Below are 18482 nucleotides of genomic sequence, written 5' to 3' on the forward strand. Positions count from 1 at the left end.
AGCTCATCAGTTGACAGCTAATTAGAAAAGCTAACTTTTTGTTTGTGGAACAGCGTCTCAGCTAACTTCAAAAACCATTAGCAGACCAGATTCCATGAAATTTTATTCTGCTAACTTTGAGTCAGCTAACTTTATTTAAAAAAAAAAATACATTAATGGTCAAAAATGTTTATAAACCCTAAAATCATATGTTTGTTCATGTTGAAACTTATACATTATAATGCAATAAGTTAAATTCACACACAAGCATTAATTCAAGGAGATGGAGGAGCAGGAGATCAAGCTAAAGTAAATGCATGAACTGCATTATTATAATTATTTTCCAAGTTTATTTTTAATTATTAATATTGTTTTTTGTTTGTTTAATATTTTCTGCACTGTGAATAAACTATTTTGAATGTAAACAACTGCTTATTTTCATTTATTCATTTAATTATTTCTGTTCATCTTGATTATCATCTGATCTTAGTGTGCTAAACCAGTTTGGGAACCTCTGTGTTTACGCTATAACATATTAAAGTTTCAGTTCTTTAAGTCTGTTTTTAGGGCTTTACAGCCAAAATCCAAGGCTAAATTGATACAATACAACTTAGCAATTGCTTCAACTAAATGTTTTTGCAGTTTCCGAGTCACTTCAGCCAAACTAGCATTTGCAGCGGCCCCTATATGCGGCGCACTTGACTGGCTGCCGAAATTTTGCAATTTTCCGGAACTCCTCCCATCACAAATTGACACCAATGAAAATGAAGGTGGGCAGTCATTGACGCATTGAAATAGTTCAACTTCAAAACCTAATTTAAAAAAAACCTCCAATTTTGGCCCTCAAGAAATTGGCCCTTCTAGAGGGCCTAGAAAAAAAAACGAAATTTGGTTGAGGGACTTCGAATTTTAAGATTTTTCTATATCTACTCATAGACCTTTCACCAAAAAACTATTTCAGGCAGATCTAAGGGGGTCATATATCACCCCTGAAAAGTAATCTGCCTGAATCTTAAAAAATTCAGCTCTTAAACGTATTTGTCAATTTGCTACTTCAAATTGAAAAATTTGGAGGGTAATGGAAACCCGCCAACTGTCATGTGACTGACTCTGGAGCACATGATACAGGTTATATGCAACCAGTTTGTCATGTTCTTATTTAAACATTCCTGATGTTTTCATAAGCTTAGAACAAGTCCTTCATGCCTACATGTTAGCCGGCCTTCTCATGGTGGACGCCATGTTGATATAGTTGCTCAAAAGGGACATATTTACTCCACTTTTTGTATTTTGCAGCAGCTGCAAAATACAAAAGAAGAAGAAGACCCTGTGGCTGTTCTCCAAAATGCTGTCTACTGGTTACTAGTGCAGGTGAGTTTGAGAAGCCTCATTTTTTAAAACTGGAGGACCATACTTATTCCTTTCACGTGAGAAATCAAGGGAGCACCAAAGAATAAACTGAAAAACTAAGAAAAAGAAAATCATGGCTGTCAAGGGTCTAATGCAATCTGTAACCTCACCACTAGTTGACACCAAATTCGACACACTATAGCTTAAAACTTTCTAATACCTCTTACCTGGATGTCTGTAAATCTTCATCTTTAATTCAATTCTTTAATTTGGTAATATCAATTTTTAAATATTTCCATTTTTTCATGTAACGCCATGCATGTGTAATTAAAAAAAAGACGTTTCATCTTTATTTGTCAGGTAATTGACGGCCAGTAATAGAACACATTTTTGGTTAGACTGACTCAGCAATACAGTTATGTATGCGCTTATTAGTCGTTTATATATATATATATATATATGTATATATATATATATATACACGAGGGCTGTCCATAAAGTATAGGTCCTTTTTATTTTTTTCAAAAACTATATGGATTTCATTCATATGTTTTTACGTCAGACATGCATGAACCCTCGTGCGCATGCGTGAGTTTTTCCACGCCTGTCGGTGACGTCATTCGCCTGTGAGCACTCCTTGTGGGAGGAGTCGTCCAGCCCCTCGTCGGAATTCCTTTGTCTGAGAAGTTGCTGAGAGACTGGCGCTTTGTTTGATCAAAATTTTTTCTAAACCTGTGAGACACATCGATGTGGACACGGTTCGAAAAATTAAGCTGGTTTTCAGTGAAAATTTTAACGGCTGATGAGAGATTTTGAGGTGACACTGTCGCTTTAAGGACTTCCCACGGTGCGAGACGTCGCGCTGCGCTCTCAGGCGGCGTCATCAGCCTGTTTCAAGCTGAAAACCTCCACATTTCAGGCTCTATTGATCCAGGACGTCGTGAGAGAACAGAGAAGTTTCAGAAGAAGTCGGTTTCAGCATTTTATCCGGATATTCCACTGTTAAAGGAGATTTTTTTAATGAAAGACGTGCGGACGGGTCCGCGCGTCGGGACGCAGCCGACGCGACGCTCCGCCACAGGAAAAACACCTCCGTGTTGATAACCATTTGTAAAATCCAGGCGGCTTTTGATGGCTTTCAGTCAATCAATCAATCAATTTTTTTTATATAGCGCCAAATCACAACAAACAGTTGCCCCAAGGCGCTTTATATTGTAAGGCAAGGCCATACAATAATTATGTAAAACCCCAACGGTCAAAACGACCCCCTGTGAGCAAGCACTTGGCTACAGTGGGAAGGAAAAACTCCCTTTTAACAGGAAGAAACCTCCAGCAGAACCAGGCTCAGGGAGGGGCAGTCTTCTGCTGGGACTGGTTGGGGCTGAGGGAGAGAACCAGGAAAAAGACATGCTGTGGAGGGGAGCAGAGATCGATCACTAATGATTAAATGCAGAGTGGTGCATACAGAGCAAAAAGAGAAAGAAACAGTGCATCATGGGAACCCCCCAGCAGTCTACGTCTATAGCAGCATAACTAAGGGATGGTTCAGGGTCACCTGATCCAGCCCTAACTATAAGCTTTAGCAAAAAGGAAAGTTTTAAGCCTAATCTTAAAAGTAGAGAGGGTGTCTGTGGAGTGAGTATATGAGAAATTGTTTAACAGCTGGACATGTTCCAACTTGTCCTTAAGGCTTCCAACAGATGTGTTTTTCCTGTGGCGGAGCAGCCGCCGCGCGGACCCGTACAATCTCAATTGTAATCTGATTACTTTTGGATTACATTTCAAAGTAATCCTACCCAACCCTGTGTATGTATATATATATATATATATATATATAGATATATATCTATATATATATAGATATAGATATATATAGATAGATAGGTTGGTAGGTCTGGGCCTTACAAACAGGTCAGTGTTTTGGTAGTACCGCACTCTGACCAGTGGGTGTCACTCTTCTATAACCCGTGACAAGCACTTTGTGAATGAATCTGTGTGCGCACGTCTTCCAGACGTTACGGTTCTGCCTGTCAACAATAAATACTAACATCGGAAAACAACGGCGAAATGATTTCCAACCAGCCTGCGTTATTACAGCAAACGCTGCCGCAGCGTGTCCAGACTCGTCTGAAATGCTGTGTAGCTGGCTAACTCAAGGAGTAAATTTAAGCGTCGTCTTCTCCTAACACTGCCTGTTCGTGGGTGAGTGGGCTGACCCTAAATCAAGCGAGCTAATAGCTAGCTATCGTTAGCATGAGCTGAAGCAGTTTTCACTGTGTACTTCAAGGGCCACTGTAAACCAGCACAATGGTATTTAATTAGCTTTCCAGGCGATTAATTATAAGATTTTTCCTAGCTTCACCTGAAAGCCTCACCTAAGTGGGACGCACTGCAGGGAAGATTTGATTTTTTTGACACCTAAATCACTTTATTCATAGCTAAACGTCAGAAGTAGTGACATGAATAGAAGACATACTTAGTTAGAAAATAACTTTTTGTCTGTGACACTATAGTTTAAAAAAGGCACATTTGTAGTGGGACAGTGAAGTTTGTAGATATGGTTGGCTTTAATTCAGAAGGGTTTAATAGACATATTGCATTAAAGGTGTACAGCCTTTCAAATGTTTAAGATTTAAGTCATAAAAACAGTTTTCTTTGGCGCTAGTCTAAATTATTTATTAGCCTTTAAACAGGATATTCATAATGTCACATTGCTAGTATGATCAAAATCCATACTATCTGGGGAAAAAGTTCCCTTGCAGGGAAAAATTTCAAACAAACCTTGAACTATTTCAGGTAAGGGATGCTGGGAAGCACACAGCGACAGCCAATCAGAGAACAGATGCACAGTGACATCTGCTGGCTACTTGCTCAAACTGAATGAACCAAGATGGCAGAAAATGCTTCAAAACAGCTTATTACGTCCACCAAGAACGTAACAAAATCATTGGCAGGATTCCGTCAAAGCTACTGTATGGATTTTGACCAAATTTTCACCACAGATAGTTCTTAGGCCATGGAAGACTCCACTAAATTTTGGAGGTGATCTGGATCTGGATTCTGGATCAAGATTTCACTTTATATAGGCTTTGAAGGATTATGTCAGAACTACTTCACAGATTCTCACCAAATTTGCATCACAGATAGATATTAGCCCATGGAAGACTCCAGTGAATTTTGGAGGTGATTCGGTGTCACCAACTGAACAGTCCCCTCTAAAAATTGGTCCCCTCTGCCTTTTGGAGCTTCAGCAGTAAGTCACCGATTATCGCCTCGTTTCTGCTTAAAACTGCGCTCCAGTCATCATCTGTCTCAGTGACAGATACCTGAAACTTTTGTACAACAATCATTTCCATATAAATTCGGCATTATTTCATAATAAAAGATGGGGGAACACGTCTGAGTCTGACTCTGAGTCTGACTCATACACCCAAAGCGATCAAAGAGAATAATGTGATTATTAACCATCAGATGACAAAGTACAATCTCAAATCATTCTAAAGTCAGTTTTAAGCAGAAACGAGGCGAAAATCGGTGAATTGCCGCTGATGTTGTGACATGCCGCATGCACAGTAAAGGCAGGAGGACAGATTTTTAGGGGAGACTGCTCGGTCTGCGACACCGGATCCAGATCGGCGGATGTCAGAAATCTTGGATTTCTCTTGTTTCTGTATAAATCTAACATGTTTCTCATATATTTTGGAAATGTTAGTGAGAGATAAACACTTATAAATCTAAAAATGCTGTTTTACCAACCAGATAACACCTCTAAAGTGACCTTAGTGATCTTAGTGTTAGTGTGCATGCTCCGCGTATGCGCATCACGCCCTTTTAACTATGGACGTAGCATAGTAACGCTCTATTCACGTTAAAAAAAATTGTAATTTAGTTCAATAGCATTATAGTGTAAGATCATTTGTAATTTCATGCATTTTTTGGTAAAAGCAAAAACTCCCTTAATTTTGAAAGAAGATATAATAAACTTAAAAAACATTAGGGTGCCATTTTTTTCCCTAATATTCTAAGTTTCTGAAATCCAAGATGGCGCTGCAATATCTTTGCTAATACACAAGATATAATTCCAAACAAAGTATCTAAAATATAGGTTTTCTTGAGAGAAAAGTTATTATTTACATGTCTAATTTCAAGATCGCATCCAAATGTTGCTTGAACATTTGATAATTTTGTTTGTTTGCTGCTCAGGTAACAAAACAAAGTCCAAAATCCTAGTTTTTAACTTGTTAGATGAAGACTCTGCCATGTAGGTTAATAAACAGACTCTAAGCAATATTATAGTTGCTGTGTGTACGTCTTTCCTGCAAATACAAAGAAAATATATCTTTGCATGCACATATACACCAAATGTTTAAACCTTAACCTAATGTGGAAAAACTGTGTCCACCGACTGAGTTCAGACATTGATTTTGGGCCCACCATGTTTAATTCAGGATGGCAGTCTGTTTGAAATGTCACAAAATAAAAAGATTAGTCATCACAGGCAAGTTGTTATCCATATCGGAATTTTTAGATACAGTTTTACAAGGAATAGATGCTGAAAAAAATAAATAATTGGAACCAGATTTATATCAACCAAAATATAATCAACCAGATTTATATCAACCATTTATGACATTTTTGTATCATGGAAGCTGTCTTGGATTTCAGGGCATTATACCGTGGGGGGAAAATGGCACCCTATTTTTTTAAATGTTTAAATTATATTCTAACAGAATCAGGTGAGTTTTTGCTTTTACAAAAAATAAATAAAAATAAATAAATAAATAAATAAAATAAAAATACAATTTTATTTTGTGACAAATGGGCCAACACTATTAAATTATTGAATAATTTAATTCACCAAATTGTATGACATACAGTAATCATGAACTTGATGCCCTTTCATCCTCATCGCTTAATGCCATTAAAATCTTCAACTATACCAGTTGAGTTTGTTTAATGGAGAATATGAGAATGTTGGTCTTACAATATAACATTTAAGACTTTTTAAAAATTCTTTACTGGCCTATAATTGATCTGTCACTCCCAACCATTTGTAGTGCCATTAAATTGCAGATGTGTAGTTTAATTATTCTAATTTATTCATGCAGGGTATAAAATTATATTGATTAGACAGTTTAGAAGGATGTTCATACAAGAAAACAGAATCTATGTTTGAGTCTCCAGTGTGCCTTCTGAAAAAGAGCAGCTGAAACTTCACATCTCTCTGTTAAGGGCCCCTTCACACATAGTGTGAAGTTTGGTCAAATACAGCGAAACAGCGCGAAACAGTTTGAATTAGCACATCACAAAACATCGCGCCGACTGGCAGTTGTGCATGATCCTGGTGCGAGAGTTCATGCACATGACGGTGTCTTTCGAGCAGGAAGGACATGGAAGTATTCCAAAAAAAAATTAAAATCACACACCATATAAAAACACCACATTTATCAAGCGAGCAATACAAATATGATCCATCTGTTCCTCAGTAGATGACCCATGGTCACTGACATACAGTCATGAAATGACATGAATGAGAAGCAGTTTGCTCTGATCATGTCCACATCTACTCGTCCGGTACATCCAGTTGCCCCTCACACGTGTTCTGCATGACATGCGTGTCTTGTGGATGGCACGCCGCAGCACAGACACGTCATGTGGAACAGAGCTAACGTGGATGACTTGCTGGTCAGATTACCCGCTGCGTGTTCTGATCTGATGGTCCGTTTCAACCTGGCAGCCTGTCAGTGTCCACTTCGTGCACATGCTCGTTCCCTGCAGCTTGTCGCCATGGGGATATGTCTTTTTATTTATGTCCATGAAAGTACAGTAATCGGACACACGTGCCTCACAGTGGACAGTTGTTAGTCCATGACTGTCCAAACACAATAGGTGTTTTCCAGCTGGAATGTCCAGAATGACAGATCACCACATCTGCTTCTGTCAGAAGCCACAACTCCCGTGAGTGGAGTGCACACACCCATGTGTCAATGTGTGTTTGCAAATTCACACTTGTGGGGAACTTAGACAAATTTCATTGCGAGAATGACAGTGATTGTCTGCAGTCTGTTGTTCTGCCATGAGTGCGACTGGCCACACATTTTCTAAGTGTCATGCGAGCGGTGTTGGATGTTGGATGGACCTGGAATTTGGCTGACACTTGCCGCGAAAGGGTTCGATGGGCTTGCACAGTGTGCACTCTGTCTTTCAGGCGCTGGTGTGCGCAAATAGTTGTAGGAACAGGTGTTACAGGCAGCTATGATTTTATACGTTTTGCATACAATTCCTGCTTCATGTCCACTTTGACCAAACTTTGCACTATGTGTGATGGGGCCCTAAGAAACTCCTCCTGTGCCGCTCCAGGATGAAGTAACAAATACACAGTTTCTTCAATCATCTTAAGGCCTTCAGAGTTGTCTGCTTTCTTCACTGGTCTCCTCTTTGATACCTCCTCCGGACCGATTTTGTATTTCTTAATTATTGACTAAAATGAAGTCTTAAGACAATTCGATGATTTAGGAATTTTCACGTGTCCCCCTCCAATGATTTAATCCTTGCTTTAAGAATGATGTTAGTACATAGAAATAAATGAGTGTAATTCTTAACACGTGCCTGACTGTGCAGCGGAGCTGAAGGCTGCTGACTTACGGAGCTTACGTTAGACATCTTTGATGTTGTAAGAAGTGTAAATTATTTTCGGCTCATTATGGAACTGTGGTAGGACAAATTAGCCACTGGTGGGCCGCCACAGTCAAGGTAGTTGATGGGGAAACCCTGTGGATGGATGCCGACTAAACAAATTTAAAGGTTTAATTGTATTAATTGGATGTTTATCTCAGTGACAGGTTTGGGGGAAATAAACACCTGGATTATCAGAGCTGGCAGCTTAAATAAAGCAGCTCGAGGTGTCGGTATGACTGAAAGCTATCCTGTGAATCTTCATATTGAGCCTGTAATGATCTCAATTTGTTTGTATTGTCACTCTGTTTATCTAACTTGTTTAGTTTATTCTGTGGAACTGACACAAGTCTTAAAGTTTCTCTTTGGCTTGAGAACTATTCTTACCCTTTTACTGACATTATTCGGGTGCATTTACATTGTGCAGTCAGGCGTTTGCAATTTCTTGCCAGAATTTGCCTCACACGGTTGCTCAAACTGGGAAGGCTCAGCTTGCTTGCTTGTAGATCAGGAGTTATAGAACTTATTTTCTGTCAGTGTGACAGTCTGTTGTGGTCTTATTGTTGAATAAGTAGAAAGTATTGTTTGTGTTTGTCTCTTGTTTTTCTTCAGATTTCTTTGTGAGAAGGTCAACATCGAACTGGGATTGGTAGTCGAGACATCAGTTGGCCCAGTTTGTCCTTTTGAAATTGTGTTCTTTCTGCTTTTAGCCTTCGGAGTGAAGAGGAAATGACCCAGCTGAGTGTCCGTCGATGGACACCGAAACACGTAGCCAAATGGCTGAAGGAAGAGGGCTTCTGCGATTATGTAGACTTGCTTTGCAACAAGCATCGACTGGACGGCACCAGCCTGCTCACCCTCAGCGAGTACGACCTCCGCTCGCCACCTCTGGAGCTCAAGGTGTTGGGCGATATCAAGCGGCTAATGGTGTCGATCCGCAAGCTCCAAAAACAGAACGTGGACGTGCTGGAGGAGCTGGGTCTTCCCTTTGATGGACACTCTCCTACAGGTTCTGGAGGCACTTTGGACTGGCTGTGTAACGGAGAGCCCGGCAGAGACGGTGACAGGACAGACACGGCACCGGTTGGAGAAGAGTATCACAAGTACAGTAATGGGAAGTACAAGCAGCAGACGAGGCGTCTAGATCCAGAGTACTGGAAGACGGGGCTGAGCTCCGTCTACGTGGTGTTTGTGTTTGGCTTCACTTCCTTCGTCATGGTCATAGTACATGAGCGGGTGCCGGACATGCGCACATACCCTCCTTTGCCAGATATTTTCCTAGACAGGTAGGTGTCAGTGCAGAATCAGGCCTCTTGTCTCTGGGGAATTTTTAGATCCAGATCCATTTTTAGAGTTTAGATCCAATTTGGATCATACTTGAATTAACGATTAAGGATCAGCCAAGGTCAAAGTGATTCATTTTTGAGATCAGTCAGCTGAAAGCCAAGGTCACATTTTGGCCTAATGCATGGGGTGTTTTACAATAACTATTTTAAGGAAAATATACACCTATGACTACTATAAAACACTAATATGATGTCATATAATCACCTGTCTATTGATCTTATGACCTTTAAACTTTGATCTTAAGGTCAAATACAAGGTAAGGCAGTATTCAAATATTTGCGCACCTATGATAAACAGAAATCCTTCTGGATCACTCCTAAATGTCCGCTGCTATAGCAGCTCTGCATGGAGCAGATTTGTTCAGCATTGTGCTAAAGGAATGAAAGGCATCTGAGGTCTGATGCAAACTCTGTGCACACGGAGATGTTTCCATGTCAGAGAGTGTTTTGATTAGAAAAACGTGGTGATAATTTGTTTATTGGAATCCTCGTGGTTTTGTTGCAAGGACATCATGTTTGTCCAAAAAATAAGTTGTTCACAAGATCTCATTGTCTTTGAGGTTACCAGATCAGCATTTCAAAGCTTAACAGGTCTCACAGTTCCTTACATGGAGAAACCTCAGAAATATGTAGACTATAGTCCGACTACGTGCTTTGTCATGTTGCTGGATTTGCTGTCATGTTGACAAAAAAATCAGTAGCTATGCAGTGGGTAGCAAGTACTGCTGTCTCTTTATAAACGTGGGGAGGGGGCAACGGTTTTACAAGGCGGGACTCGCATGCAGTAAACATGACTGAGACTAATGGGATAGAAAAGCTCAGAGCACAGAGGGAGTGTTGTGTCATTCTCTGCACAGGATGCTGTTTAGCCACATAATAGTTACAGAGATAGTTTTTGGCTGCTATATTATAACGTGTAAAATGGCTTTAAAGCAGCAGCAAATAAGACACGCTGTCAACCTGCACAAGACACTTCTGCAAAGTATGTTAAATACTTTTATTCTGCAGTTTGTGAATAAAAATAGGATAAATGTTGCTCCCCCTCCTCCAGGTTTTTTTTTTTTAGCAATTTAACTGTCAGAATATGACACCAGATGGTGGACATTAAAATTTGTCCTACTTCGTAGCATTTCTATTATCGTCTCCATATATTCCTGATGGACCAGCTTTGGTTCAAAGGGATCTTTGAGCTTGACCTACATTGTGGTAAACAGTGTGACCTGCTGTTTGTGACCAGCTTGGAGCTGTTCTTACAAGTTAGCTTTGCTCCGTGGGAGGAACACTTTTTGGAAAATATCAGCATGGTTTTAAAAAGATGAAATGCTTTTAGTTTGCTGCAGATTATATACCCAGATCGAGTACTGTAGTGCTTATTGATGTATTGTAGGTAAGGAAAGAACGAGAACTTGTGTAATATTGCCTTTTCTGGGTTTGAAGAGGGTTTTTTAAGAATTAAGCGGTGGTTAATGTGACCATCTCAGATTTGTCTGAATAATAATAATTATAATCATTTTTATTGTTATTATTGTTTTTGTGGAAGGTCTATAGGTAGATTGAAAAATCCTAAAATTCTTAGTCCCTCTAATAGTAATGTACCTGAATCTTTAAATAAATAATTACAAAAATGGTAGTTTAATACATTTACATTTGGGCAACCAACAGTGTACTCTTTACCTGAATTTTGGGGGTTTGGTGGCCCGTGGGACCAGTGCTTAAAAAATATTACCATAGAAGGGTGGTGTTGTCGAAGAATGTAAACTGGTGCAGTTTTGGACAAAACTGATCAGATATCAAGGCCACACAGAACCAAATATGAAATCATCAAATCACAACACATTAGTTTGTGTGAATTGTGTCAAACACACAGTAAGGCTCAAGTGTTGCACCCTTTCTAGTTTGACTTGAATTCCGTCATTATAGCAGCGACCTTGAACATAAACGAGTCTATCCTCAGTGTTTAAACTTGATCCGTGGTGTTGAAGATAATAAAATGACTGGATGTTGTTTGTTTTTTTTCCCCCACAGCGTGCCTAGAATCCCGTGGGCCTTCGCCATGGCTGAGGCATGTGGTGTGATCCTCTGTAATATTTGGCTGCTGGTTCTGCTGCTACATAAACACAGGTGGAGTACTGATGCACACTCACTCACTCCAGTGTAATGTTGCCACGTCAGGGGCTGTGTTGCCAGATATGCAGAGTGTGCCCTTTTAAGTCCGTATCAAAGAAGGCTCTCGTTGACCTTTCCTGTCCGCTGGCAGGTCCATCCTTCTGCGTCGCATGTGCAGCCTCATGGGGACAGTGTTCATGTTGCGCTGCATCACCATGTTCGTCACTTCCCTCTCCGTGCCAGGACAGCACCTGCAGTGCTCAGGAAAGGTAGCTCGCAGTGAACGTAGCTGGTGTCCATCTTCGCGACTGTGTTCAGACTTCCCTTCTCTCCTAGATGTATGGCGACATGTGGGCCAAACTGCAGCGGGCGGTGGCCATCTGGAGCGGGTTTGGGATGACCCTGACGGGAGTGCACACGTGTGGCGACTATATGTTCAGCGGTCACACTGTGGTCCTCACCATGCTCAACTTCTTTGTCACAGAGTGTGAGTGGCTCCTCGAGACACGTTGGCACAGAAGCAGACGTACAATGATTCCACCCATTTTACAACGACGCATCTAGACCACACAACAAGGGCACAAACACACATTTAAACTTTTGTTCTATTCTACGTAAGCCAGACATTTTTGTATAGTTCTGCTGATGAACCAAAAAAAATAAACCCAAGCTGCAGGCTGTGTTCTTACATTCGTATTGTATTTGACAGCAGCTATTCTCAAAGGTAACTGCAAAGTCCTTCATGCTGCTGCTTCCTTCAGAGCCCTTTATGACATCAGAGATGATTTTCCTCTGTGGAGCCACATAGCAGGCATTACATTGACAGTAATCTGGTGTAATTTTGGGGTGTGTGTGCATGACAATAATATGTTTAGCAGCCCAAAACTCATCTGGGAAAAATTCTTTAGCACTGATGTGCTGCCATGTGTTTGTGTCCGTCTTGGATATACTGATGAAATTCTGTGTGGTATTTGCACATTTTCCTGTACACATCTGGTATGCACAGTTCACCTCTGGCCTTGAGGCTTTACACTGTATGTGATATCTGCCTATGTGTCAACGAGGCTGTAATTTGGGTGTTTATTATTGATATCTACTACTATAAGCAACACCTCGGTTGTTGTTGTCTCCCTATGAAATGGAGCAATATCTCCATCTGGTGGACATTTACCATTAATGCAAGTACAATAAAATTTCACCAATAATCCAGTCATATTGAGACTTGACCCACCACTAATTGCAAAATAAAGTTTTATGTGGGACTCCTCTGATATTCCTCAGGAATAACATACTAAAAATAGATTTCCCAAAATATGCAAAATGATGTGTGATGTATGAACATCAAAGGAACCAGTCAAACAACTGGAAATCTTGTATCTGTCATTAAAAGAAGGATTGAAATGCTATATAGATTCTCCTGAAATACAGCTGTATGTAAAAGTTTGGGCACCCCTGATAATTTTCATGATTTTCCTTTATAAATCATTGGTTGTCTGGATCAGAAATTTCAGTTAAATATATCATATAGCAGACAAACAGTGACATTTGAGAAGTGAAATGAAGTTTCTAGTATTTACAGAAAGTGTGCAATAATTAAACAAAATAGGGCAGTGCATAAATTTGAGCACCCTCGTCATTTTATTGATTTGAATACAAAATTGATTTGGTAAGCTCATTGACCCTTGACCTCCATACACAGGTGAAAGGGTATTTAAGGTGGCCATTTGCAAATGTTTCCCCTCTTTGCATCTCTTGTAATGAATGGCAACATGGGAGCCTCTAAACAGCTGTCAAATGACCTGAAAGCAAAGATTGTTCAACATCATGGTTTAGGGGAAGGATACAAAAAGCTATCTCAGAGATTTCAGCTATCAGTTTCCACTGTGAGGAACATAGTGAGGCAATGGAAGACCGCAGGCACAGTACTAGTTCAGGCCCGAAGTGGCAGGCCAAGAAAAATCTAAGATGAAGCGACGGGTCTTTCAACAAGATAACGACCCGAAACACTGCTCAAAATCTACAAAGGCATTCATGCAGAGGAACAAGTACAATGTTCTGGAATGACCATCTCAATCCCCAGACCTGAATATTATTGAAAATCTGTGGTGTGATGTTTGCTCAGAAACCAACAAACGTGACTGAACTGGAGATGTTTTGTAAAGAAGAATGGTCCAACACACCTTCAGCCAGAATCCAGACTCTCAGTGGAAGCTATAGGAAGCATTTAGAGGCTGTTATTTCTGCAAAAGGAGGATCTACTAAATATTGATGTATTTTTTTCTGTTGGGGTGCCCAAATTTATGCACCTGCCCAATTTTGTTTAAATAATTATTGCACACTTTCTGTAAATCCTATAAACTTCATTTAACTTCTCAAATATCACTGTGTTTGTCTGCTATATGATATATTTAACTGAAATTTCTGATCCAGACAACCAATGATTCATAAAGGAAAATCATGAAAATTATCAGGGGTGCCCAAACTTTTGCATACAACTATACTAGAAACTGAAATTGGTTGCTCTTTTGGATAATTAGTTAATTATACTGCTTGATTATTCTGAATTCAGAAGACATGCAGAATAACTTGACTGGACTATAACTACGGCAGAGTTGACAGAGTCATTTTGTGAGTTTGATCACAGATCAAGATTTGTTCTTTTCATTTATTTGTCACTGTGGGGTGACATGAATCCAAAACAGATTCATCTGTAATTTTTCTTAATAGGGCAGCGCAGTCTCATTTGAACCCTGCATGATATTACGGGATTTGACCACTTATGGGGACAGCCGCTCCCATTGTGTAATATATACACAGCATAACTTCACACGGATAAATGGTGTAATGTTTTGTTTTCGGTTGCAATCACCGTAGCAGTTGCGAAAAGTGCAGTTTTTTTCAGTTCCCAGTGGAGAAGGGAAAACGAGACGAATGGGAGAGGTTGTGTCAGTAAGTGTCAGCCTACGCAGCTAACCACAGTAACTACATTTTCTCGCCTGCAAAACCGCCTCGATACGTTTGAGCTCCAGGTCATAAACAAACTGCAACACACGTCCACTTTCCATAACATTGTCACTTTTTCTTTGTATTTTCACTTTCTTTGCATGTAATTTGCCCAAAAACTGAGAGAAAGTGCCATGTTTCTGTCCCTGGAAAAAGAGAAATTACATCATACGTATACGTCATATTTTACCCTTTTAGCGCCCACCTTCAAACGAGACTGCGCTGCCCAATTAATTGCCCATTGACACCCGTCACTACATGTCAAAAAATTGGTGATTTCAATTAACGTGACATCACAATGAAAGCTGAAGAGTCTAAAACAAGACTGCATTCAAAGTTCCAGAGGTTCCCCAGGCAGGGAGTTTGGTGTTGTTAGGGGAATCCCCAATGACAAATTTCTCATAAACAAATAGGCCTTTTCTCATGAATGAGTTTTGTTTGGCTACAAAACAGAAAACGTGCAAATTTTTTGTCACACAAACTACATAGAACAGTAATACCTCTGCAAAATGCAGAGCTGGTAGTTTTCTTGACATTTATCACATTTTTTGTAAAGAAAGAGGAAACTTATTCAGAGAATGTGACATTCTGGAGGCTCTTTCTCATCTGTCCTCATTCAGTGTCTTTCCACAAAGGTTCTGTTGGAACTAGTCAGGTGTTACCATGCCTGCTCAGAAAAACACAACAGGCTTCAAGTTATTGTCCACAGTCAAACTCTTCACGAAGACTTCATATGTGACGGATGAACGTACGTTTGGAAGTCACGTTTTATTAACTGATGATCATAATGTGGCAGTCTACAATTCCTGATTTTCACTGGCAGGACATTTTCATGTCTGTGCAGTTTAATTGTTTTATGTCATTGTGTTTAGTGCAGAATGTGCACTCGCTGCTCATTTCCCTCTTTCAGTTATTTATAATGTGAGATTAGAGTTTGATTAGGTGTCTGAGAATAAAGTGCTTCAGTGTGAGAGGGATAAAATAATAATGACAATGAGACTGCAGCTGGAATTACAAACATTGTTCATTTGTTGCCATCCAGTGTCCATTTATGGTACTACAGATAAAATGGAAATACCAGGCTTGTGGGATCAGATGGCATTTTGAGTCCTCTGAATCCGAGGCTGTGTAGAAGATGAAGTAGAAAATCTTTTTTTTTTTTTAAGAAACCTTTATGTTCTACGTATCCATGGCTGTCCTTTGCCTTTGTGTCCCAAACAGACACCCCGAGAAGTTGGAACTTCATCCACACATTGTCCTGGGTCCTCAACCTCTTCGGTATCTTCTTCATCCTGGCTGCACATGAACACTACTCCATCGACGTCTTCATCGCCTTCTACATCACCACCAGGCTCTTCCTGTACTACCACACTCTAGCCAACACCCGGGCCTACCAGCAGAGTCGACGAGCCCGAATCTGGTTCCCCATGTTCTCCTTCTTCGAGTGTAACGTCAACGGGCCCGTTCCCAACGAGTACTGCTGGCCCTTCTCTCGGCCCGCTGTGCTGAGGAGGCTCATCGGGTAGGAACAGCTGCTACACGGCTCGCTGCCCCCCTCTCCCCCAGTTCATCATCCTTCTTCTCCTGCCAATGTGGGTCTTGTGTAATATCGTCACTGACGTTGGTGACTAGCGTGACGCTGTCAGCGCTGAGGCCTGATGGGATACAATGAGCCAAAACTTGTCACATGCTGTGACTTTGCCTGCTTCTCCCCGTGTCGTCTTCGTTTGGGTGGATTCAAACCCGGCAGAGTTCGTCACCCTTTGCTGAATCTGAAAACAGAGCTGTCACATTTATTGGTGGCTCATCTTTACTGTAAAGAGTTAAAAAGGGGTCATATTATGAATCTTTTCAACAAGCTAATGTCGGCAGGCAGGAGAATTGCTCCATGATTGGTGGATCTCAGTCCTGCGTTAATTATGGGAACTCGTCTCTGGGACCCGTGTTGCCAGGGCTGAGTACGCTAATCCGTGAACTGAAAAGTTAACTGTGATAACGCTATACCAATAAACTGCTAAAGCATTTAGCTGAAGCTGCCGCTAACCACATTTGAATTCAGTTTGGCTTTTGTTTTGGCTCTAAAAATGAACCTAAAGAGCAGAAAATTTAACAAGTTAAAGTGTAAACATGGAGGTTAATGAAATGGATGAACAATTGGCCACATGTTCTCTATTTTCTGGAGTATAAGTTGCTTTTTTTGCTAGCTTGGGAGACCGTGCAACCTGTACTCAGGCGTGACTTATAAGCTGAAAAATCATACATTTATTATTCATAATCGTAACTGTAATTATTTATGTAGTACTTTAAAGGGATTCAAAGCACTAAACAAAATAAACTCCAATAATAAAAGAATAAATGCCAATAAGTCGTACACTTCCACAATGCACCAACATCCCAAATTAATTAGCCGATAATACAGAAAAAAGGTACAACTTGCTTATGAGTTTTTCCTCTTCAAGAAACATTTATACTCCAGAAAATATGATACATAAGTAAATGAAGTGAAATTAAACAGTACTTTCTGTTCAACACACTTAATTCACAGTGCTGCAAGTATTAAATGGCTAAGCAGCATTAAGAAATCATAATAAAACATGGAAAATAATTTTAATCTAATGAATGCGTTTAGTTGAGCCTGACCTGCTCCTCCGTCTCCTCGAGGCGATGCTTGTTGCCTTTGTGCGATCTGCCAGTTTCACTTATTGGATTAGTTTATAAACTCTGACAGGAACAAACATGATTTTTAAGGTTAACAAACATTTTCACAAATTATTCAAGAAATGTTAGCAGTTGCAAACGCTGTCGCTAACATATGCCAATAGCTGCTAATGTTTGCACATGGTTATTTGCCAACATTCGCGCTCATGTTGATAATTGGCACTAAATGTCGCTAATGACAGGTGAACACTGATTTTTGGTGAATAATAGATTTGGAAAGCCTGATTTGCACAATATGACCCCTTTAATTTTTTTTTTTTTTTTGCTTTCACTGTGTTTTTGAACATTCCCCAACTAAACGGATGACATTTATCAAGTAATTTGCACAAAAGTAAAAATGCACAAAGATTTGAGGAATGTCTGAAAATATAACTTGGTGTAACATTTCTTTTCTGCCTTCCCAAACCAGTGGATTAACGTTTTTACCTCCATATATTATTTGTAGGGGTTCTTTTTAGTACAGTATTTTATTTCCATGCTATTTTCATTGATTGTATTCCTCGACTTCCTGCTGTGCTTTTGCCGATGTTACGAATTAATCCACCGGTTATTTTATGATCCAACACATAATTTGCCTTTTTTTTTCCCTCTTAGTGGAGCTAATGATGAATATGTTGAACAAAATGTCATCAGCCAAAATGTGGAAGGAGAGATTTATTCCCCCCTGTTGTCTTAAATTTAATTCCATTTGCCAATCTCACTACTGTTGATTTCTTTTAATGAAAATGCCCCAAATATGTCCTGCTTATTGTTGACTAAATGTATGAATGCGTCATAAAAAAATACTGCTTGTAGTTGAAGGATCCTTAAATTTGTATTTATTTCTATTTATTTCATTTTGTAACTGCCAGTGGGTATTTTTGTATTCCACATACAAAGTTAACAGCAACATGCACATGGAAAAATAGGTTTACAGTTGCTTATAACAATGTATTGGTTTGAAACGATGTGCTTTTTCTGTGCTTTGTGAATTTTAGGTTTCTACATTTCAGTGAGAGAGAAACATAAACTTGTAACAGACTGGTTGGTTGTGATGGCGTTGATCATCACGTCATGATCGAAGCGTAGCAATTCTAAATGGAGCTAGAGGCAACTTTAAATCCACTCATCAAGGTAAAGATGTATTTAAAGATACGTGCAAAGCCATATGACGTCTCCATATCGTTCCTGACATTAAAGAGCTGAAATCGGAGTGCAGTTTCATCGTTTCATTCATTGCTTCAAAGTACAATTGTGTGTTAGATATTTAAGCTAGTTAACAAAAAGCATTGGAGAGGTCTGTGCAAACAAAATTGTGACGTGTGC

The 18482-nt window shown here is 39.8% G+C and overlaps 1 protein-coding gene across 1 annotated transcript; it reads left to right on the forward strand.

The window, feature by feature from the left end:
• The first annotated feature begins 3340 nt into the window (after positions 1-3340).
• LOC117531120 (sphingomyelin synthase-related protein 1-like) lies at positions 3341-17901 on the forward strand. The gene is made up of 6 exons (XM_034194158.1): positions 3341-3531; positions 8715-9290; positions 11376-11471; positions 11608-11725; positions 11793-11943; positions 15681-17901. The coding sequence occupies exons 2-6, from the start codon at positions 8734-8736 to the stop codon at positions 15983-15985; spliced, it is 1227 nt and encodes a 408-aa protein (XP_034050049.1). The 5' UTR covers positions 3341-3531; positions 8715-8733; the 3' UTR covers positions 15986-17901.
• The last annotated feature ends 581 nt before the right edge of the window (positions 17902-18482 follow it).

This window comes from Thalassophryne amazonica, chromosome 18 (genome assembly GCF_902500255.1).
Source record: "Thalassophryne amazonica chromosome 18, fThaAma1.1, whole genome shotgun sequence".
Classification (NCBI taxonomy): domain Eukaryota; kingdom Metazoa; phylum Chordata; class Actinopteri; order Batrachoidiformes; family Batrachoididae; genus Thalassophryne; species Thalassophryne amazonica.